The sequence below is a fragment of the Drosophila novamexicana genome, unplaced genomic scaffold (genome assembly GCF_003285875.2).
Source record: "Drosophila novamexicana strain 15010-1031.04,08,12 unplaced genomic scaffold, DnovRS2.1 tig00000870-arrow-arrow-pilon, whole genome shotgun sequence".
NCBI classification, from domain to species: Eukaryota; Metazoa; Arthropoda; class Insecta; order Diptera; family Drosophilidae; genus Drosophila; species Drosophila novamexicana.
This window is the reverse complement of record NW_020824830.1, coordinates 1,985,305-2,008,064: the sequence shown is the minus strand read 5'-3', so window position 1 is coordinate 2,008,064 and position 22,760 is coordinate 1,985,305. Positions and strand designations below refer to the sequence as shown.

General features: G+C 44.6%; 4 protein-coding genes across 5 annotated transcripts in view; 1 reads left to right on the top strand and 3 right to left on the bottom strand.

Moving 5' to 3' along the window:
* Positions 1–590: 590 nt before the first annotated feature.
* Positions 591–7,800, bottom strand: LOC115764676 (DNA-binding protein RFX7). Its single transcript, XM_030707864.1, is given in 5 exon segments — positions 591–4,471; positions 4,517–5,542; positions 5,605–6,061; positions 6,285–6,527; positions 6,586–7,800. Coding segments are annotated over 5 exon segments (4,140 nt in total). The 5' UTR covers positions 7,371–7,800; the 3' UTR covers positions 591–2,842.
* A 519-nt stretch (positions 7,801–8,319) lies between these two features.
* On the top strand, positions 8,320–10,015 carry LOC115764696 (zinc finger protein 287). 2 transcript variants are annotated; one of them, XM_030707891.1, is made up of 5 exons: positions 8,321–8,566; positions 8,633–9,052; positions 9,137–9,339; positions 9,408–9,542; positions 9,611–10,013. In XM_030707891.1, exons 1-5 carry the CDS (start codon positions 8,423–8,425, stop codon positions 9,915–9,917), a joined length of 1,209 nt encoding a protein of 402 aa, XP_030563751.1. In that variant the 5' UTR covers positions 8,321–8,422; the 3' UTR covers positions 9,918–10,013. The 2 variants fall into 2 exon arrangements, with proteins under 2 accessions (XP_030563750.1, XP_030563751.1); XM_030707890.1 differs by having other exon boundaries at positions 8,320–8,566; positions 8,633–9,339; positions 9,611–10,015.
* Positions 10,016–10,572: 557 nt separating this feature from the next.
* Positions 10,573–12,500, bottom strand: LOC115764695 (cytochrome P450 CYP12A2-like). The gene is made up of 5 exons (XM_030707889.1): positions 12,440–12,500; positions 11,944–12,338; positions 11,758–11,874; positions 11,250–11,688; positions 10,573–11,183 (listed from the first exon to the last, which is right to left on the bottom strand). Exons 1-5 carry the CDS (start codon positions 12,494–12,496, stop codon positions 10,581–10,583), a joined length of 1,611 nt encoding a protein of 536 aa, XP_030563749.1. The 5' UTR covers positions 12,497–12,500; the 3' UTR covers positions 10,573–10,580.
* A 967-nt stretch (positions 12,501–13,467) lies between these two features.
* Positions 13,468–22,760, bottom strand: part of LOC115764731 (serine-rich adhesin for platelets) — a 36,168-nt gene continuing 26,875 nt past the window's right edge. The window contains exons 3-9 of the mRNA XM_030707942.1: positions 18,423–20,852; positions 17,463–18,353; positions 15,669–16,364; positions 15,465–15,610; positions 15,264–15,401; positions 14,427–15,199; positions 13,468–14,360 (exon numbers count right to left, since the gene is read on the bottom strand). Of these exons, the coding sequence (XP_030563802.1) occupies positions 13,958–14,360; positions 14,427–15,199; positions 15,264–15,401; positions 15,465–15,610; positions 15,669–16,364; positions 17,463–18,353; positions 18,423–20,781 (5,406 nt within the window). The 5' untranslated portion in view covers positions 20,782–20,852 and the 3' untranslated portion in view covers positions 13,468–13,957. The remainder of the gene's footprint in view (positions 14,361–14,426; positions 15,200–15,263; positions 15,402–15,464; positions 15,611–15,668; positions 16,365–17,462; positions 18,354–18,422; positions 20,853–22,760) is intronic.

Below are 22,760 nucleotides of genomic sequence, written 5' to 3'. Positions count from 1 at the left end.
GATTTTCAAATGTGCTATTAGCGTAGTGTAATATTAAAACATTTAAAAACAAATTAAGACAATGGCGCATAAATGATTTTTATACGTATATATATATTAATGTATATATATATATGAATTATAATTATATTTACCATCATATACAGAGTCGAAGGGCGAAGATAACAAAAACTTATTATAATAATAATTTTTATTAACAATGTTCGGCAGCCCCGACAACATGAATCAGTTGTAGCAAATGGAATATTATCTGGCGCTATTTAAATGTAATGTAAAATGCATATAAAACAAAATAGTTGAATTTACATAAAACAAATTAACATACAAGTATTAAACTAAAGAGTAAGTAAACAAAACTAATTAATAACGACAACAAGTAAATGAACATAATATAAATGAACCACAAGCACATGCATATTATAATTAACGGTATTATTATGTATATTTAAAAATATATTTATTGCATATTAATATTATTATTTTAAACTTAAAAGTTTAATAAAAAATAACATTATAAAACATCAATTCTTGGCCTTTTTATGCACATATCTCAATCAATCAATTAAAATGAAATTATATGGCAATATTGAGATCTCAGCTTTCCCGGGTAGCTATGCATATAGAGTTGAATGATAAGCGCTGATTATAAATCATATATACGGCAATTAATAAAAAGGACAATTGATTGATTAACTGATTGACAAATTAGTCCAACATTTTGATTGATTGGCACCTATAGGCCCTAATTCTGTCAAGCAAAAGTGCACGTTTTTGTTTGTTCCATAGGTTTTTATTGACATTAATTGTTTTTTTTGTTTTGCATTAAAATATCTTATAAAAAGTACAGTTTGGTTCGTTTATCTTTATGTAACTATTGTATGTATGTATATTGGGGTTTTCGCTTGTTCCCGCTGAAATTTAATGTGTACGTACTTATATTCCTCAGGAGCTATTTCTGTTTAATTAAAGCGATAGCAGTTCGAAATGAGGATGTGCATATCCAGTTTACTTAAATACACATCGATATATGAGCGGAATATTGGTTTAGTTTAGATTTGAGTTGATAATGCTTAGGGCTGTGTTTGGGGGATCTGTGTATATCTCTATGGTTGAAAGGATCAACTTGCTGACTATCTTTTTACTTTGTTGAATCTGAGGTCTCTAGCAAATTCAATTGTTTCCCTAGTTCTAGCTTTGCGTTTTGTAAATGAGTGTATATTTTTATATAAGTATATATATATATATATATATATATATATATATATGTATACACCGCTAACTTTTCTCTTTTAATAATGCATTTGTATGGTTTTCTGTGTATATTATATGGTATATGCAAGTATATAATTGTTTTACAATAAAGCCTGAGGCACATTTATGAATTATTTTTTACATTTTTACTTTTGACTTTTTTGATTTTCACAATTTATACGTGGATAACGCAAGGATGCTCTGGGTGTGTGTATTTATAAATTTTACTTTGTTTTACAAACAAATTTACGTAAATTTGTAGCAGAGAAAAGAATTTGTTTTTCATTTAAATGAAATGTTAAAGCTAAATTTTGTTTTAAGTTGTAGAAACCTAAACAGTAGTTGCATAAACAGGTTAGGGTGTTGGGGTGTTGGGAATTAAGCATACCAATAACACTAGGATTATGGATAATAGAACGTGAATTACAGCGGTACATGGAAAATTAAACCTAGAGAACTTGACACAATAGGAGAGTTACTGCTCCTATTATGCGTTATCATTTAAAACAAAACACTTTCAATAACAAACAAACACTTAATGCTAATTAAAGACCATTTAATATGGTTTAGTGATAGAAAATATAACAATTTGTTTGAATAGAAGATAGAAATTACATAGAACTTAATTAATAAATTGTTTATAAAATCGAAAAAAGGGTCGACCAATTTTATACATATGCTTAAGCTATCAACGACACCTGATAGCTTGATAAAGTTACAAATGTGATTTGATAACAAATTCTACATAAATACGTTACGTTACGTAACTTTACACACACAGTTAAACACTTGAACTTGATAATTGTTTCAATTGAACGCTTGCCGTTTGTTCAGGCCCTCATAATTTGTTAGCTTAAAACTAATGTGTATGTATAGTTTGGGCTCTTATCGGGATGGGAAATCATCCCAACACCTGAAGGGATCATTTAAAATGTTACATTCTTTTATCTGTTGTGTATATATATGTTTTTAAAACCGCTGCACGTTGAATTCATTCAGACTTTAAGTTCGTTTCATTTGTAAGGTTCTCTACTATATGGTATATGTAATTCTGTTTTATCGTTTTGTGTATAAAGTTCTCATTTCAAATCGAGAGTCAACATTAAAAACTATTCAACTAGAGAAAATTGCAAACATTTTCCACATCCACTTTATAACAAGATGCCATTTTTTGAGTACATGCACATATACTTACAAATACTACATACATACAAACATAAATATATGCACGCACATTCTCATAACAAAGTCCTGAAGGATACTTGGTTCAGGATGCTTGCAATGACATTCAAAAACAAATCCCCTTCTTGACATTGAAATTTAAATAAATTGCCATTTTGGCAAAGTTGAAACCAATTGGAGTTTAGCGTTAAGAATTTGTATATAGTATGGGCATGTCTGGAGTCTTTCGCTGGAGAATGTCGAAGAGAAAGCTCGTCACAGGGAAACATCAATTATCGCACAACAATTATACAAGATTAGTACGCGTAAAACAGGTAACGACTACGTTATGGTTGTCCATTCCGATTGTGATTACAACTTTATAGAGACATACAGACAGACAGAGAGAGACAGAAAGAGTGAGAGAGATTTATAACTTATCCACATGCTCCAACAGACTGGCCATGACCAACTCTTCTGGCTGCGCCTCGCTCGAAATCTCTGCCTGCTTTTGAGCTTTCTCTTCGTGCAAATTCTACAAGCTATCAAGTATATCAGCAGCACCAATTATGGCATCCACATCGCTGCTATTGGGCGCACCGTCGTCAATCAACGTATCAGTGCTGAGGGACAAGACGGCATCTGTGGTGCTGCCGACTCCAAAGGCCGCAACAGCCGGCGACGACAGGCTGTCAATCGTATTGCCGTTGATTAGAAAGTCTCGGTATAGCTCAACGGGACTGAAGCGAAAGCACGGCGTCGTAATTGGCGTCGTTGGCATTGATTTGGATATATCCAGAACATTTCGGGAACTGTACGACTGCCCGCAGTAGGCCACATTGTTGGCGCCCCAATTGAAGGCTGGTGAGATGTTGAAATGGCCACTGGCGGCATTGCAGCTGCCGTTGGTGGTGCCGAGACTGTTGCAGCCCTGGATCTGCGATTGCTGATGCGGCAGCGGTGTGGAGGGCACAGAGCGCGACACAATGCCGCCTGCACTACCGGCACTGCTGTAACCACTCGAAGAACCCGCCGAGGAGCTGCAAGTAGTTGTCGTTTGTATGCCACTGAACTTGTTAAAGCTTGGCGAAATGAGCGCACTGACATCCACTTCATCGTAGAGCAGACTTGTCGATACATCCACATCGCCGCCACCCAGTTTAAGAGCGCCCACCGACTGCTGACTGTTACTGTTCTCCGAGAAGAGCGCCTCGTTCACTGGGCCAGCGGTGACGGCCTGATTCGTCTGTCGATTGTAGCCTGCTGAGGGGGAGTGGTGGCTGCTGCGCTGCAGCTGGGATAGCGGCACCGATTGCGAACGTTGCGTTTCGTTTAGCTCCATATTGGCACCGCTTAGCGCCAGGCTCGTTTCCAAATCCATTGAGTTTTGATTAACTAGCAGCTCCACATTGTTGCTGTTGTTATTTATGCTGCTCTCGCTGAAGTGGTTGCTGCTGCACACCCAATTGACGCCCATGCACTGCTGCAGCAGCGAGGGACTTGGCGGCGCCGAGGCGGAACTGCTGCTGGGGTAGCTGTAAACATAGCTGCGTCTGCGCCTATGCGCCCCAATCATGGGATCCCCGTTTCCGTTGTTGTTGTCAAAGTCAAGCGATTGCTGTTTGGTTAACAGGCTGGAACGCTGGCGCATGGTTGTTTGAACCGGACTTGCAAAGCAGCTCTGCGTGGGCAGCTTACCAGTTGTTGCTGTAACTGATGTTGTTGTTGCTGCAGCTGTTGCTGCCACATTGCTGTTGCTGTTACTGTTGCTGCTGATGTTTGGGGAAATGGGCAGAAAAATGCAGTTCTTGTTGTTGCCGTTGCTGGACGCGTTGCTTAGACTAATTTTGCGCTTGTTGCTGTTGTTGTTGTTGTTGCTGGTGGCTCGCTGCTGTTGTTGTTGCTGCTGCTGCTGTTGTTGTTGTTGTTGTTGTTGATGTTGCTGCTGCTGTCGTTGTTGATGCTTTCGTGACATTAGTGCCAGAGACGCTGAGGCAGAACCCACAACATTTGCTGTCGCTGCTGCAGTTGGCAAAGGCATTGAGCGACGCATTTGCAGCTGCAGCAACTGTTGTTGCTGCTGCTGTTGTTGTTGCTGTTGCACCGCTGTTGTTGATGTCGCGGTTGCCGTTGCTGGTCTTGCAGTTGCTATTGCCAGTGCACTTGTTATGGCAATAGCTGATGCAGGTTGTGGATTTCTGTGTTGTTCTGCTTGAGCATCTAAGGAATTCAGTTGTTTTTCCTCAGCGTCTCCCATCTGAAAATATTGAAGCAACTCGGTATCAGGGCCCTCGGAGTTCTCCTCCTCATCATCACCGGGCATTAAATAATCATCAAGCTCATGCTTATCCATATTGCATATGCTAATGACGCGCTCACGTGGCAATCCTAGATTCTCAGCCAGCCCAGAGTCCTCTCCAGTGGCGGCCAATGTCGCCGCATTCTCTGCTATCAAGCGTTTGGCCCGCAACAACATCATATTGCGCGATGCTACTTTCGGCGTGCTAATGTTCGTGTCCAGACTGCTTGACGGGCTCACCGAACTGGGGTTATTTAATTGCGCCGGTGGGCCCATTGATAGCGCGGTATGGATGGGTGAGTTGCCAGCAGGTGGCTGCGTGGATGGCGGTGGTGTCGCTGCCGTTGTGGTAATCACTGGAGGTACAAGCAACGTGCCGCCGCTTGCGCTGCCGCTGCTGGGAGAGTTGGCCCAAAAGCCTTTGGTCTGCTGCGCCTTTAGGACTTTCTTGCAAAATATATTGGTGGTATTGTACTCTTCGGCCTCGTCCTTAATGACCAGCCCAGGGGGGGATAACGGCTGCTGTCCTGCAGCCTCCGCTTGCAGCTCCAATAGCTTGGGTGTTAGGTTGCGGACAACATTGCTGCGCGGCTCTGTAGCCAGATTCATGGGCAAAACTTGCTGCTGCTGTTGCTGTGCTGTCAAATAGCTACCGGGTGAGTCTGTAATCTCCTGCTTGATCTTTAGTAATAGCTCCGTTTTGTGTTCATCGCTGACTGCTTCCTGACTGCTACCCGCATCTTGTGAGGCATTCGGTTGATTGCAGCTCGATTCGGAGGATGTGGACCCTTTGCGTTTCTTTTTGCGACGCTTCTTCAGCGGTCCCATGTCCTGTCACGGATTGAAACAACAGGTTAAATACAATAAGATTATTATTATTTAAATAAACTTACTGCAAGAAGACGCTTCTCTTTCGGTTCCCTGGGCGTATATTTTTTGGGCACCAGTCCGGCACTAATTGTTGCATTGTTACTTTTGATACGTGTGGCCAGCTCTGTGACGCTCTCCAGTTTGGTGTTAAGCAGCTTTTCCGCCCAGGTGCGTACCACATCCCAACTACCGTCATTATCTGCCGCTGCACCTTGTACGCTAGCTGCGGCACTAGGTGATCGATTAAAAACTGTTGCATTGGCTTCCGCGGCGACAGTGTCGTCAATTGGCTCATCCTTGCATAGTTGCGGCAACTGTGGGGGCGTCAGTTTGGTTGTCTTTCGCATCGCCGCATAGCAGTAGCGCGAGTTGCCACGCGTGCCTAGACGCCGCGGTCGGACGCCGGGGAACACCTGCTTCATGACCTTACCAAAGTCTGCCGTTGACAGTGGCTTGATGCTCAGGCGTTCACAATAGGCTCTGAAAAGTGAGAAATATGTTCATCAAAGTTTCTTCTGTGAATTTTACAGTAGATGATAAGGCGAATATTTGGATCTGAGGCTTTCGAATCTCAAATGACTCTTCTATCGATTTCTTTACACATACAAAAAAAAGTAAATAAATAAATTCGATATTTCTTATTGGTTTGTGTGTATATGATACATCCATTATCGTATTCAAATGTGCACGATCTTCAACTCACATGTAATCATTGTAAACGTCCTGTTTTGGTATGGAAACCTGAGCATCGTGCTCAAGATGTGAGCGCACCCAATTGATGGTGTGATTAATCTCGGAACGTGTGCCCAGCGGATTCTGTGGTTGTCTCAATGGGTCAGTGTCCGCACTCTCGCCGGGCAAGCGCAAATACAAAAACAGTTTCTCAATGGGCTTTAGGCCAGCGACACTTTCTAGAATTTGCGCGATCTGCAGCTTAGCAGCATCACTTAATAGAAAATAATTAATTTTTGGGGAGCAGTGTGCATTGTCTAGTGGTTACTCACTCCAAACTAGCTTCAATCACCTGCTGCACGCGACGCATGCGCTCCTCGTCGCTAGTCAGTGCATTCATCACATTCTCCGTAATGGTGGAGTTGATGGCACCACTGGGTGCAACCGGCGGGACAGTTGATGAGCTGCCTTCGCTGGGATGTGGATGGGGAGGATGTGGATGTGGAGGTTGTGGATGCCTTGGTATAGCTGCTGCTCCAAGCGTTGCTGTTGACGAAGAGGCGTTCACATTCATTGCATGCATTATCTTTCCCAGTTCCAATTGTTGGGCGCTGTTAAAGGCATTGACAAACGCAAGCCCGGCATTGCCAGCGGCGGCTGCTGCAAAGGGATTCGGCGTAAGCACAGATGTCGCACCACTGGCTGCAGAGCCAGAGGAATTTACATTTGCAAACGCTGGCGGCACAAAGCCGCCACTGGGAACAGGTACATTTGTGGGCGTGGGCGACACCTGGGACTGGGCGAGAGTCTGTGGAGGACCAACAATGGGCGCAATGGTCAGTGGCGACGATTTGATCGTTTGCATGTGAATGGGCGGAGCTTGGAACCGTCCTGACGTATAGGTGGGAATGTCCGGAATCGGAACAGGCACGCCACATATACCATAAGCATTTGTGGCAACTGTCGCGGTTGTTTCGTATATGGAATTGGAATTTGGATTAGATTGCAGATGCTTCTGCAGTGACGTCGATGCTGTTGTGCCACCCACTGCCGCTGCCGCTGCTGCTGATTTCGCCGTCCACTGCGCACCACTAAGCTGGCCATGCTTCTCGGACATGTTAGGTGGAGGGCTGGCTTACAACACGCGAACCACCGCAAGCCACCAGCCAGCAGCAACCTCAATGTGTTGCTCCTGAGGACACTTTGCCTTTTGCACGTCACTTCTTGTTAGATTGCGTGTTGTTTTTGTTTTCCGATAGCTATAAATTCACTAAATGTATGCTGACGCGTGCTTTAGGAGATGAAGATTGCGAAGTCGATAACTGGCGCGACGAACATTTTGGAGACGACGGAAGACACGGATGTTAACGCAAGATAATAAACCATTTTGGCTGTGACAATTGCATGGGTAACGCAAGTGTAAGGCTAACGTACGCCTTCTACGCCAGATGAGAATTTATATTATGATTGTTGCAATTTCAATATGCAGGCTATTTTCTAATAAGATTACAAAATATATTGGAATAATCCATTTTTCGCGGAGATAAGGGCTCCTTTCCTTCTGCGTCTCGAAAAATACACACAGTATGTGACCAGATTTGGCAACAGTTGAATGCACCAATAAATACCACATTATTTCAATTGTAAACACGGCGCTGCATTTCGATAACTATTCCTTTAAATCTAGGTAAATAGTTTCAAAATATAGTTTTAGAATTATTCAAATCAAGGGTGAGGTTGCAATTAATCGTGAATTTAATTTAGTTATTAAAAAAAATATATAACTTTGCTTAGATAAATATACGCAAACTTTATGAGCCGGTATTTTTTTGGTATCTTGATTTTAGTATTTTTAAGTAGTCTTATGCTGCGCACTTCCAACCAAAAAAATAATGGCGATAATTACGAGCAATATTTTAATAACAAAAATTGATTTAAGTTGATTTGATCAGCAGTAAGTTCTTACTAAGATGATGTAGCACCATTGTTTTCCATTCTCATTAATTGTTATCAATTTTGGATACTTCCAGTGTTATCGATAACGATTGTGTCATTGTAATCGCTACTCAGAAAAAATGGCGATTTCCTAAGAAGACAGACGCTTTACCTTTACACAACACAGACAAAATTTTAACACTAAAATACTGTTCTACCGCAATTAAACAAAATATGCGCGCTGAACTTGGACCAAACACTTGCCGCGTGTGCTTAGAGCCTAGTCAGCGCTTACAACGGATTGATGAATCTCGCGAGGAGGGTGAGGAGACCCCTAATGAAATGCTTATACAGCTGCTGGGCATTTCATTCAGTAAGGTTAGTATAAATCATTTTAAAATGACATGCATATAGCAAATGTTGATGAACATTCCCGCCTTTCAGCTAAATGGCAAAGAGCAGATTCCTGATGGAATTTGCAAGCCTTGCAAGGTGGAGCTCAACATGGCTTTCCAGTTTCGCGAGAAGGCACTGCGCAAGCAAGCCGAAATCGAAGAATATTGTCGTGAGCTGGGCCTCTTGGACGAAGCCGAAGATTACATTGTCAAGGAAGAGTTTGGGGCACAACATCACCCACAAGTTGAAGATGACGAAATGAATGATTTTGTGATGAACGATAACCAAAGTCCGGGCGAGGCTGATGTTGATGATAATGTTCAGAGCGATGAATTCTTAGAAGTCGATGGCTCCCATGAGCAGCAGGAAGTCATAACGGATGACATTGAGTATTTGGAGGACAACTATACCATAGAAATGAATCCCGAGCACGACGAAGTGGTACTTGAAACTAAATATGATGACACGGTAACACATAGTGACATTAAAATGAGGCGTGGTCGCACACGTCTTGGCATGAATATAGTAAAGTCCGAGCATGAAGAATTACAGCATTCGTATGGCATATCAGCTGGATTAGTTGATATAAAACCTAGACGTGGAAGGGCCCGGCCAGGCCTCAATTCGCTGCGCACTTCGGATGGCACGGAAAAGGGCGGCTACGTCTGCGATGTTTGTGGAAATTTCTATGAGAAGCGCGGTCGCATGATGGAGCATCGTCGACGTCACGACGCTGTTTGTCAATACCAGTGCGAGTAAGTCATGGATTGTAAATCCATCAAATCATAAACTTATAATTTTTTCTTTAAATTCCTTACTGCAGACTGTGCGATGCCAAGTTCCAGGTCCGCGAACAGCTGCGCAAACACATGTACTCCCACACAGGTAGCAAACCATTCAAGTGCAGTTTCTGCAGTCGTCAGTTCTTCTACGAGAGCGTGCTAAAATCTCACGAAAAGTATGTGGCTGCTGTTAAATATTTTGAAATTTGCTAACCTCACTAAATGTCTTCTATTCATCCTTAAGCGTGCATCGCGGCATCAAGCCATATGTGTGCAAGGTATGCGACAAGGCTTTTGCCTACGCACATTCTCTGACTAAGCACGAGCTGATACACTCGGACATCAAGCTGTACCGCTGCGATTACTGCCAAAAGGATTTCCGCCTGCTTCATCACATGCGCCAGCACGAGGAGACCAAATGTCATCAGAATGCAGTTATGCTAGCCGAAACATTAAAGTATGATCGTGAGGAGCAGGACGTCGAGCTGCTGGCTGTGGACGAGCTAAAGGATGTAAAGCTGCGACTATCGCAGCAACATTTGCTTTCTTAGATACATTTGCATTATTAACAATGGACACCACAGCGTATTGGAGGTCTGTGTTTTATTTTTAAGTAGGTTCTAAATTTAATCCCATATTAAAATGATTTAACAACATATGCGCGTTATACATTTTGATTAGTTGGTTAGTAAGCATGCTAGTAAAGGCGTATAGGATGTATAAAAAGATTTGTAAATGTATGTACAATAATCATGTATATTGTAGAATTCGAATTGAGTTAGGTAAAACCATTTTCCGTTTCCGTGTTTACCTTTGGCTTGAATTGAGTTTACTTGGCTATGATGTACAATACTATTATATTTCATCAGCTTTGGTAAACCTTTTTGGTTATTCAATAGACGGGCAAAGCTTGAGCAATGTTGGTTAAAAAGAATCAGTTGTTGATTCATTTATCTCTTCACAACAGTTAAACAAAAGATTATAACAGACCAGTTAGCCCTTATCAAAATAACATTGTCGTATCTTTGGCAAGTTTGTCAGTAAATGACCATGTTTCCATTGTTTTCGTGAGGTCAGACATTATGAATTTTTTAATTATATATATTAAAACTATTTCGATAGTCAAGGCATTAATTATTAATTTTGGGCAAGACGTTCTCAAATTTATGTGTAATTATGAGTAATTATATATTTTAACAAAAACCAACAATATTTTAGTCCGCTATGTCCGTAAACTTGAATTTCAGAGGTATGTTAGGCACATTTATGAGCACGCTCTTGAATGCATTTTCGGTGGGATAATTGAACTCAACATTATAGTTTCGAATAAGCCGCGCGAGGCCCAGCTCCAATTCCATTTCGACAATTCGTTTGCCAATGCACATACGTGGACCAAATCCAAACGGCAAGTAGATAAATGGACTGCTCGCCTTAAGAGCGTGGGGGCATTTTCCATCTGACGTTTCTTCTTTACTTTGGCGTAGCCAACGCTCGGGCAAGAATTCTTTGCCTCTTGGATAATGTTGATCATCGGTGAGCAGTCCGGAGGACAACATCAGAACCTGTGTTTTGCTGGGAACCTGGTAGCCATTGAGCACAAGATCCGAATAGGTGACACGACCGTTACCCAATGTCAAGGGATAAAGACGCAGTGATTCCTTGATGCAGGCCCGTAAGTAGGGCACATTCTTCATAGAGGCTTCTGTGAACTCGGAGTCTTTGTTTGGTAAGATGCGGCGGACTTCCTCACGCAGTTTCGCTTGCTTTTCCGGATTTTTGGCAAGACAGAGGAGTGCACCAGTAAAAGCGGTAGTTGTCTGCGAAGAAGAGATAAATTTTAATGGGATATATTAAGCTATTCACTAACGATCCACGCTACTTACCGTATCCACGCCGGCCATTAGCATGTCTATGGCCATGACAATGGCGATCTGTTTATTGGTTTTTAAGAGTTTCTCAAGTACACTCTGCTCGTGCTCTGGCTTGTTGGATGGCTCGCGTTCTAGACGCTCCACAGCCTCGTTAACAAAGCCAACTGTTATTTCCTGGATATCGTCAAGGGCTTTGATGAGCTTCTTGAATTTGGGCGTCGCTACGTAACGCCAAATCGAAGGCTTCATTTCAAGATCACCCGACAACTCAAAGAAAAGATTGAGAACGTTGAACAGTTTCTTGGCCTGTGGATTATCGCGATTCGCATTCATCAGACCTAATTGTTTATCCAAAGCTACCACCGAAACGGATTCTAGAGTCCAGCGATTGATTTCCTCCTCAAAAGTGTCGGGAACCTCAAATGTATTGCTATCGCGTATATCTCGTATGCTAATTGAGGTCAAGAATATAAAAAGGAATCATTTTAAATAAAATAACAAATTAGTAGGGCTAGCTTACCGCTGAATGAACTCCTTGTTAACGTCTGACATTTTTTGATAGTACAGGCGCACAGTTTTCGGTTGCATCATTACTGGATTAACACTAAAGCGGAATTTTGCCCAGTCCTCTCCTTGTCTGTAAGACCCAATAATTGTTGTTTATAGCAAAGTTTTCTTATCATTCAATTTGATAAGTGTTCCATACGTTGATAATATTCCTGCAACGCCTTTGTAAAATTCCTTGCGAGCCTCAGTTCGATGATAGTGCAATACATGATTTCCAGGACGCTCTGGCCAGGGTCCTTCAGCGCGTAGAACTTGCTCGAAATGATGCGGATCGTTGGAGACCAGAAACTCATTTCTGCCCAAGACTGGCAATCTGAAAAGGGGACCATGCTGGCGACGCATGTCCAACATAATATCCGAAAATTGCATCTTGCTGTACCTGCCTCCGGGCATTAAATTGTACATAAAGTGGATCAGGGACACCTTCGGTATCTCATTGTATGGGCGCGCCTGATCCCAGCCCGCAGGTCTTGTTATGGATGGTTCGTTTTCCGATACATTTACAGCGCTGCTCGCTGCACTTGTTTGCAGGCGCTGAACAATAATAAAATTGTTAACATTGATTAGATAAATACATTTATAATTATAATCATATAATATGTATAGAACAGCAATTCATGGTTACTTCCACAAACCTTTTGTATCGGTATAATCCGTACTAACTGCTGAACGTTTACTCTCTGCCCCAGCATTTGGCTGTCACGGTCAATTGAGAACTGAGCAACAAGTTTGTTCGTTTTGGAACTTATAGTTTCGCAGTAAGCTTTTTTAGTTGTTTATTGAGAGAGTGATAATGTCAAATAAATACGAGATAGCAATTTTTCGCATTTAAGCAAAGTCAAAAAAGCTTTGAGCAAAATTTATATGCCTTTTTCGAAGCTTTTCATTATTATGATTTATCGAGAATTCAATATATTATTAAACTAAAGTAATTCTTCTTATTAACTGCGTTAGATGCATAAAATGTACAGAGAGCATCTCGCATCTTAAAAAAGTGAGGCAAACTTGGTGTCGACTTTAAAGTTGGATTTATAGATTTTTTTAACGGTCTTGCGCCGAATGACTGGAGCTAACTGGTAAGTCAGATATTGAACTCAAGAGAGCCAATACCTCTCGGGAATGTGTTTCGTTAGGCGTACTTCTTTACCTTCATTGTCATCGACAACCGATACTTCGGAGTTCCCCGACAACCAATGTTACGATTCAGCTCTATCCCCGTCGCCCGTAATAACTCTTGGAGGAGCTAAGCAGACTTGAGGAAAGATTGTCTAAGCTATCTGTGTTCTTAAAATGATAATAAAGGCAAGCATACATATAAACATATTTAGTACTGTTAGCTCCTAAAATAAGTATGAATTTCCCACCTAAGGACTGAATTTGATGTAGGAGGAATTTCCATGCATGCATTACAACTTTTATTTTAATTTGAATAATTTAACAAATTTTAATAAAGTATTAATTATACAAATAAGTTTAAGTGAGAAAAACAATGCGCTCTTAAACGATTCGGCGCATTCTCCTGTTGCAAAGTATCGGACAAAATGGGTGCGATTTTTGTTGTGGTCATCAAATTAATTAACTTTTTGTGGAGCCCACAATAAAATTATTATTTAAAACAAATATAAAAGATTTAGTATATATATTTAATAGACTTTCGCAGTTTATTTATTTGCATATTGGTAGATATAAAATATTGTACGAATGGATATTTAAAACAAACACCAATGTTTTCCTTTACAAGCCGAATTAGACTTTCGATAGTTTTCAGCGGTTAATACGTATGATAAGTAAGTAATGTAGGTAAGTATAAATAGTTGCGTAGAATAATGACTTACAGTTACGAGTAAACTACAATTAATTAAAGTTTCACTGAAGACAGGGTTTTTACAAGACAATTTCCGCGTGTGGTTCGTTTGGCACGCTTGGGAAAATATGTTATGGGATTCGTATCGTTTATATCGTTTTTAGGGTAAATCATAATTATAATTCAGTAAAAATTATAATTCGATAATGCATAAAATGCTACGCATAGAATATGATTCTCTGGGAGCCTTAAGCCCAACATAGGTATATATCTAAACTACAACTCAAAGGACTAAAAGCCTATTATAATCTTGTATAATAAATACATATGAGATTATGCTAACTTGGGGCTACTCATGGGACGCATGCTGCTGATAGCTGCAAACAATTTTGGCGGCATCGTTCATCATTTTGGCCGTGGAGCGCACGAGGAACATCAGATGACACTCGTCGTAGACGGTCAGCTCGACGCGCGTGCGCACTAAGCCATGGAGCACTGTGGCGCGCTCCAGGTCCAGCCAGCGTTGTAGGGCGAGCTCACGTTCCTTGGTTGAGCCCACAAGCGCCACATCAGAGGGACCCCAGAGCACAAACTCCAGCACTGATTTGGCCTTGGAAAGCGATTCGGCGCGCTCCTGTTGCAAAATATCGGCCAGAATGGGTGTGATTTTTGTTGTGGGCAGCATGTCGGTCAAGGCGCCGTGGGCGCATTTGCAGAGCGTGCCCATGGGTTCCTCGTCGTCGTTGTTATTGCTGTAAATGTAAATGATCAGTATTAGTGGATGATAGAAGAGTTGATAAAATAGCTTCGTTTTGTACCCTTGCAAGACACAGAGTCGTGCCTGCGCATCCTTGTTATCCATGTCCTTGGACAGCACCACATTTGATAGACTTAGCGGCGTCTCTTCAATGGCCTTGGCCTGCAGATTTTTCATACCGTTGACCAGCTGCAGCATGATGAATGCCACCTCGCGCGTCATGACATCATCGAAGGCGGGCATGGCACTTGGCATGGGCGTACTCTCCTCACCATCGTTGGCCCCCGTGCTGCTAGGCGATGTTGATTCCTCGTTCAATGTGCTAAGGTTCTGTACGGAAACCACATTGCGTAGCGCATTGGCACCAGCCGCATCCTTCAGACTGTTCAGGTTCGGTATAGAGCCGCGGAAATTAAAGTTGCTCTTGTCCAGCACCTGAGACTTGCCCTTAAGTATGGCTCCAATCGATTGCAACGTCTCCAGCTGAAGTCTCGGCAGCACCGATATTGTGGCCTGCAGCAGCGACACCTCCGTTGTGGGCATCAGAGGCAACTGATAACTGGGTACCAGATCGCAAAACTCAGTTATGGGATTAAGTACATCGCAGACACCGCCCGTCAGTTGGCTCAGCTCGCCGCCAACGCCTGCCAGCTGGTTGCAGTCGGCCGATAGGGCCAAGGTCACAGGCGAAGTGGTCCACAGGGCCGCATGGAAGGCCTTCTTGCCCACCACAAACGCCTGAACCCCCTCCAAGATGGTAAAGTCCTCGTAACGCAAATTGATGGCATTGGCTAGCGGTCGCAGTGCCGCGGGCACAACTGGCGTTTGCTGCAGCTGTGAAAGGATTAGGGTTGATGTCTAGTGTGATGTGTGAGGTAGCTGAATAATATTGACTCACCTGATCGAGCACCTGGGCAAGTGCCTCATGATTGGCCACCACAACGGCTGTGTAGTTGTCCTCGATGGTTTTGTGCACGACACTGCGTCCTTTGCGCATGCGCAAACGATTCGTGGCCTTGCTGCGGTTCTTGTTGCCCTGAAAAGATTCGCAATAGGGAGTTAAGGAAGGAAGCAAGTTATTGGATTTGTTCAAATTCACCATTTGCATGCCCCAGACGCTGTCGTTGATGTCCGCGGCCACATCTCCACCAGCTTCGCTGCCGTAGTAGCTGTACGGTGCATATATGTCGAACTCGCCCGCCTCGCTGCCCGCATACGAGGCCGAGATGACGCGTGGAATGTTGGCTACAAAACGAATCAGTTAGGATCATGGCATAGTCTCTTATATTATTTTCGAACCCACCTAAGCTATTGTTCAGGCCATAATGCCGCACTGGACCGTACTCGCTGCGCGTGTAACTGGCTATGGAAGCCGTATCCGAGTAGATATTGTTGCGTCTGCCAGTCTGGCTGTTGAGTCGTTGTCCGGCCACAGCGGTCAAGTCGAGGTTGCTGTTGCGTGTTGGTGGCATCGGCGGCGTTGCTGTTGCCGCCGTTGCCGATCCCATGGCTGTCGTTGTCGATGTCGTTGTCGAGCTACTGTTGCCATTGCCCATTTTGACAAACTCGTACATGTTCTCATAGTCGCGCTTGTCCTTCAGATAGCTATCGATTGTGCTGTTAATCTTGCGCACCGAATCCTTCAGGCTGCTGCGCTGGCCGCTGTCAGTGGCATCGTGTGCGCCCTGGGAGCGCTGCTCAAAGATCTCCAGCTTGCTGGATATGGACATTTTGGTCTCGGCCTTTTTCGGCTGCCGCTCGAAGGTGCTGGTGCGGCTGCTGACAGTGCCTGTTCCCGCCGGCGGTTTGCCAGATTCGAATGGATTGGTACTGCACGCCTTGGACTGATCGGCCGTTACATTCTCACCGTTTGACGAGCAAATGGAGATAGTATCGGTAAGTATACCTCGTTTGCGGACCAGCTCCAGCTGCGCCTCACGCTCCCGCATGCTTGCCGTGCGCTCCGGCTTGCGTGGGGCTATCGAAGATCGTATTTCGCCTGTACATCAATAGAGAGAAATAGATTAGGGGTCTATAATGCTTGGCTGTTTGTATTTCAGCTGATATCCTATGCAAGTATATAGATATAATCAGTATAAGATATTATCTGACCAAGTTTCATGGCCAAAACAATGCCAAATGCCAGCCACAGCTGGGCATTTTTTTGTTTTATCTGTGTAACCTGCGACACTAATTGCGATTTTGACCCAAATTCGTGGCAAATTACAATTCGCATAATGGTGCCTAGTGGCCAAGATGTCTAACAAATAGGTCTTCCACAGCCAAACGCTGAGCTGATGAGCTCTGCGACGGCCCCTTCACCAGCTGCCACCAGTTGCCACCAATTGCCACCGACAGCCGACAGACAGACAGCCGACAGTTGGCAGCAGCAGCAGGTGTAACAAGTTCTCGCCACATTTGGCCTGACCACAAAATGTCAGCAAAGAAATGGGTCTTGGATTCTAACTCTTTCCCTGCCAGCGATTCTTGTTTCGCCAGTTTTCCAGCTGGCATTTGGAGCTGGCTCAGCAGTCGCATGTGGTTACCTCATTGGCTCTGGGCTCTGGTTTGTTTTTATTTCGATATTTTGTTGCTGTTGTTCATCTGTAAAACCACATTTTTACTACATAGCTCTGGCGCGACTTAACCCACTTTAATCTGGCTACCTGTCTGGCTTATGGCCATAAGAAGCGACGGCGGCTTCTGCGGACTGCCCGTTATATTGATTGAAATGCGTAACTCGTTTTGCTTTGGTTCTACTTTCAGCACCACTTCAATTTATGATCAGTTTTTGTTTTGGCTTCCACTTGGCCAAGTGGCACATTGGATGAAGAGACCCTTTAGATCCACATTCTGAAGGTCGCATGACTTTATGCCATGGCATTTGGGCGCTGGCAGCAAACGTGATCTGTTTGTGCTTTCTTTTGGAATTGGATCAACACCGCAATCACGATCGGAGAAAGACAGAGAGAGGAATAGAGAGAGAGAGAGAGAGATAGATGGATAGATACACCCACGCTAGGTACTCGACGGATTGATTATTTATGGAATTCGGGCGTCCCAGTTACCCACTTAGCTCATCTAATTGCACACTCACCTAAATTGGCATACACATTGTCCGCTTTGGATTTGATGGAGCCGCCGGCATTGGGATTGCCGGAAATCTTTGCGGAATCTATACTGCTGGCGCTAAGCGTTGCTGTCAGCTCCGTTTTCTGCTTGCGACGCAGCTCAGCGCTTTTGGGCGGCGGTGGGCGTGCCGGCTTATTGGCCTCATGACCGCGGTATCCCTCGCTGGCGCGCAGCGGTGGAGCTGGCGGCTTGGCGGTGACCACAGCCACCGTCTGGGCTGAGACAGCATCGCTTGTCTTCGTAATATCCTTGACAACCTCAACGGCCGTGGGATTAATGTCAATGGGATGTATGATGACGAGGCGCGGCTTGCCAGCTACACTGCCATCATCGCCGGTACATATCTCAGAGTAGACGCTGCTGTCCTTCTTGGATAGCTGCTCGCTGGACTTGTTGCCCCCGTTGCCGCCCATACGCAAAAACTTTTTGATCGAGAACTTTGATTTCTGCTTCTGTGGCGGCGAGGCAGTGGGTGACTTTGTGCTTTTGCCAGGCTGCTGCTCCGTCAAGCCAGCGGCTGCCAGGCACTCCTCGGACATGGACAGATGTCGCTGACTACGCGGCGTCGGCTCCGGCGTCAACGGCTGCTTGAGGTTCAGCACAGAGCTGGCGGATTGCATTTGCAGCTGCTTTGCCGCATTGGCGCGCTGCATCACAAAGGTGTTCAGACTGCGAAACTTTGGATTGATAACCGCCCGCTCCCGCTTGTCCTTTTCGCGTATGACGGGCGTGGCGGCCGCCACAGGTGGCTTTCTGGTATACAGATTGTTGCTGCTGTTGCTGCCAGCAACTGTTGCTGCTGCTGCTGTTGTTGCTGCTGTTGTTGCTGCTGTTGTTGCTGCTGTTGTTGCTGCTGCTGTTGCTGCTGTGTTTGTTGTTGTTGTGGCCGCGGCAGCAACAGTTTCTGTTGCTGCTGTGGCTGTACCTGCCGTTGCTGTAGGTAACGGCTCGCTGTCAACTAGTGTCTTTCCTGCTTTGGAAGCTGACGCCTCTGCCTTGGTTGCCTGTTCGAATTCAACTACCAAACTGTAATCGCGCTCCGGCGTAGGCGGCGCGCTTAGTTTGGGCTCCGGCGGCGGATTTGGCGCTTTGCCTTTCTTTAGCTTGGCATCATCTTTGGCTGACTCAGCCGCTGATGCTGCTGCTGATGCTGCTGCTGCTGCCGCCGCTGTTGACGCTGAAGCAGCTAATAGCAGATTCTCACTTGATTTGGAGATTGCTGTTTGCAGCTGGCTGATGAATTGCTGCTCGGCACTGCTGGGCGTCCGCTTGCTCATAAAGGTTTTCAACGGCGAGTTGTTGTTGTTATTGCTGTTGTTGTTGCCGATGCTGCTGCTAACGAGTGGCTTAGCTGGCAGCTCGGGCTTCTTCAGGCCGTGCAAGAAGGAAGATCGCGCATCGATTTTCATAGGTGGCGGTGGTGACTTGGGCAGCGCTGGCAGCTGTTGCGGCAACGCATCTGCCGCTGACTCCTGCTTCTGCTGCTGTTGCTGCTGATTTTGTTCGAGCTTGTTGTCCGGATCGGCGCTGCCGTCGGGCTCGCCGTGCAGCTCGCGACTCTTGACCGCCGCTTGGTTGCTAGACTGATCGCCAATTTGTATGTCCTCGTAGTCGGAGTTGTTGGTGCTGGCGCTGAGCTTCTTCTCCACCAGCGACCGCTGTTCATTGCCGCCTTTGACCGCAGTATTTGGCAGATTCTTATAGTCGCTGCCAATGCTGATGCCGATGCCCGAGTCGGATTCGCTGCGTATCATGTTGTAGGCGTTCTCCTCGTCGGAGCTGCCATCGAAGCTGCTGCCCGTGGAGTCGAGTGCGTCGTCCGAGCTGCATTTGGTGACAATCAGGCCGTCTGAGGTTATCTTGCTGGTCATAAAGTTGCCCTCGTGCAGATTATAGCTGGCGGCGCGCGTCTTCGAACTGAGCAGCATGTCCGTTATGTACTGCGAGCTGGAGTAGTGCGTGCTGCTAGCTTCCGGCTGGGCGCTGGCCACGTCCACCTGCTCACTGTACTTGCCATCGGGCAGATTCTCGTAGCTCAGCTGCGTTTCAACTACATCGTAGTAGGCGGAGACCCCATTTTCTGTGTCCGAGCAATTGCTGTCCGTGTCGGAGTATTTGTGGCACACGTTCACCTTGGGCTTCGTGTGATCCTTGGTTATGGGCGCATTACGCGCGATGGGCTTCTTAAGGTCAAGAAATGGCTTCGGTGAATCGCTAAGCGAGCCTAGTTCGAACTTGATTTTGTTATTGCTGCTGCTGCTGCTGCTGCTTGCAACTGTTGCTGTTGTGACTGATGTTGCTGCCGCTGCTGCAGCTGCCGCTGTGTTGATTTCGTTCTGCTTTTGCTTTTGCTTCTGCTGCAGCGTCTCTGAGATTTCATCTAGTAGAGACTTCTCCATCGCTCGCTCAATGGGTGGACTGTCCTTGCCATCGCGCGTGGATGCACCTGGCGTGCTCTTGGACAGCGTGGGTGTGAGTGTTGTGGTTACTTTCTTGGTGCAGGTGCTGGTTATGGTGCTATTGATTGTTGTGCCTGCTGATGTGACAGACTTGGCTGTTACTGTGCTGGAGGATGCTGCTGCCTTTGTTGTTGTTGTTGTTTGCGAAATCTCTGTTGATTTGCACGGCGTTGTTTTTGTCGCCTTTGTCGCTGTGGGCTGTCCAAAGGGCATCACATTGATCGTTAGCGTTTGTTTCTTGCCCTCCTTGTCAACCTGTGGTGCGCCCAGCTTAAGTGCCGCAAATGACTTCTTAATGTTATCCTGGGCATCGCCCAGCAAATTGCCATTGTTCATATTGAAATCCGTGTTGGCGCGAGTAATGCGTTTCAGCTCAACGGCTTCTTCGTCATCTGTTTCCGTGATGGCCATGTCATCGTGTTCATTGCCCAGATTCATAAAGTCATGATCATCATCATCGTCATCGTCATCTGACCACTCGCCGCCATAGCCAATGATCTCGTGCAGCTGCTTGGGAAAGCAAACTTTGCCTGACTTGGAGCTGCTGCTGCTAGACTTGGTGAAGCTGCTGCTGCTGCTGGTGGTCGTAGTGAGGCGCACGCCGAACGCCTTCTTAATAATGCTCTTGGCTGGCGTTCTGTGCTTGTTTGGGTAATCAGTCTTTGCTTGGCTATCTGACTTGAGAGCGCTTGGCTTGGTGCCCTGTTGTGCGGCAGCTGCGGCAGCAGCGGCTGCTTTGTGCTCATCCTTCGACTTGAAGCAGTTAGAGCATAGATCCTTTTTCCACGCATTCTGCGTAAAGTGCGAGCAGATCGACGACGACATTTTGTGTGTTGCTGTTGTGATTTTTAATGTTGCTGTTGCCGTTGCTGCTGTCCAACTTATTCCACCATATTCTGTAAATGAAAAGAAAATAATGTAACAATGAGTAATGCTTAATGCTTATTATTGTTGCTGTCATTATATTATTGTGTTATTATAGCATAAACCTAAAGGCTGATAAAAAACTTTCATTGCGCCAGCGATTGCGCAAGCCCTACCAGCAACTGTTGCTGCTGCTGCTGATGTTGCTGTTGCACTGCCCAGGCCAACAATCAACTTTCACTGCATAAATGCAGCTTCTGCGGCATGACTCAAAATTATTGAATGTAAATATAAGAGCAGCAACAGCAATAACAACAACAACAACTTCAATTCGCAACAGTCAAACTTGGCGATTTGCATTAGTCGTCCTCGCCTGCCCAAGCAGCCAAAACCAATTGGCCAACTGGCCATGCGGTCATTCAATGTCTTCACCAAGCAGTCAAACATTCATTTACCATGGCGACTATCAATCAATCTTCATCTTGATAATGAAATTATTGAAATTATTGCTGCTGCTGCTGCTGATGTTGCTGTTGTCGACATCGTTGTGGGTTTCTTGTTGCTGTGTCAGCTTGCCAATAAGGGAGGGAAGGGGGAAGGGGGAAGGGGGAAGGGGCACAGTGTTTGTCACATGGCCATCGACATAGACGTGTTTGCCCAGGTCTCACTGCACTTTGACAGTGCTGTTGGGTAATCAGTTGCTGCTGTTAGCCATTGCTGTTGTTGTTAGTTAGTCCGTTTGTTTATGTTTGCGCCTTAACTTAGCGCATGTGTGTACGTGTAAATGACTTTCTAAAATTGCCCAGGGAAGTGACGGTCTCTGTGACTGACTGCATGTGCAATAAATGATATTCACATAAAAACTGCGGAACAATAAACTTGCCAAAAAGTATAAAAACATAGACAAATTATAAACAAAAACTCCATACAAACAAAAATGGCAGGAAGGTAAACCTGTTTCATTAACAGAAATATATACATCAATTTTTTTAATTTCCTCAAGAAATGTCTAAAAAATGTATATTAATTAAAAAAAAAGCAACAAAAACAAACGCGAAAAGTGCCGAAAGTAAAATACTCTGGCAAATATGTATCATCTGCTCAATTAATTTATTTTACAATAATGAATAATGTGTTCACAGAACTTTTAAGCTGTCGGCTCATTTCTATATTATATTTAAGTTAGATGCGTATATACATATATATATATTTTGTCATCTTATCAGTCTCCGTGAATGTCACAAACTAAACCAATTCCCGCGAGAGTTAAAGAACCAGAGCAAGTGTTATAATTTGAGTTCTCACAATCAACGCACAAGGCGTTTCTTGTGTAACAGTTAAGATTAGTCACACAGCCATAAGAACAAAGAGACTTAACAATGCAGCGTTTATGTCTTTAAGTCATTAGCCCTCTTTAAAGCGAGCAAAACCCGCCAAGTGAGTTTGTAAGACAATTTGGCCAACACACACATTTTGGCAGCGTCTAATTGGGAAAGTGTTGCCGCTGACAACCACGACAACACCCACAAAAAAAAAAAAAAGAAAAACAACAACAACGACAGCAACACAAAGCAGCTCAAATGCCACACAATAAAGATGACAACAGACACAGTTGGTAGGCTTCTTGGGGCTCATTTATCAACGCCAACGTGAACGAAAGTTGACCCATTGTTAAGTTGTTGGCGGCGTGCAGCTTCTGCTGTTGCAGCAGCAGCAGCAGCAGCAGCAATAACTGCTGCTGTTTTTGGGTCAGCGTTTTGGCTAAGCGTTAATATGCATAAATCTTGGCTATGTGCAATCTATTCGCAAATACCATTGCTATTAGCTGGACACAGAAGGGGGATTGCTGCAGGGTGCAGGGGCAACACGGAGCGTACTCAATTGCATAACTGTGCGGCTGGCAACAGTTGCTGCTGTGTTTTTTTTTTTTGTTTTGCTTT

Bases quoted from the DNA above. Each gene is read 5' to 3' on its own strand.
- LOC115764696 (XM_030707890.1), top strand. From the start codon at position 8,423: ATGCGCGCTGAACTTGGACCAAACACTTGCCGCGTGTGCTTAGAGCCT. The intron at 8,567-8,632 runs GTTAGTATAAAT...CCCGCCTTTCAG, and splicing joins TGGGCATTTCATTCAGTAAG to CTAAATGGCAAAGAGCAGAT. The intron at 9,543-9,610 runs GTATGTGGCTGC...TTCATCCTTAAG, and splicing joins GTGCTAAAATCTCACGAAAA to CGTGCATCGCGGCATCAAGC.
- LOC115764695 (XM_030707889.1), bottom strand. From the start codon at position 12,496: ATGCTGGGGCAGAGAGTAAACGTTCAGCAGTTAGTACGGATTATACCG. The intron at 12,339-12,439 runs GTTTGTGGAAGT...ATTATTGTTCAG, and splicing joins GGATTATACCGATACAAAAG to CGCCTGCAAACAAGTGCAGC. The intron at 11,689-11,757 runs GTAAGCTAGCCC...GACCTCAATTAG, and splicing joins AACAAGGAGTTCATTCAGCG to CATACGAGATATACGCGATA.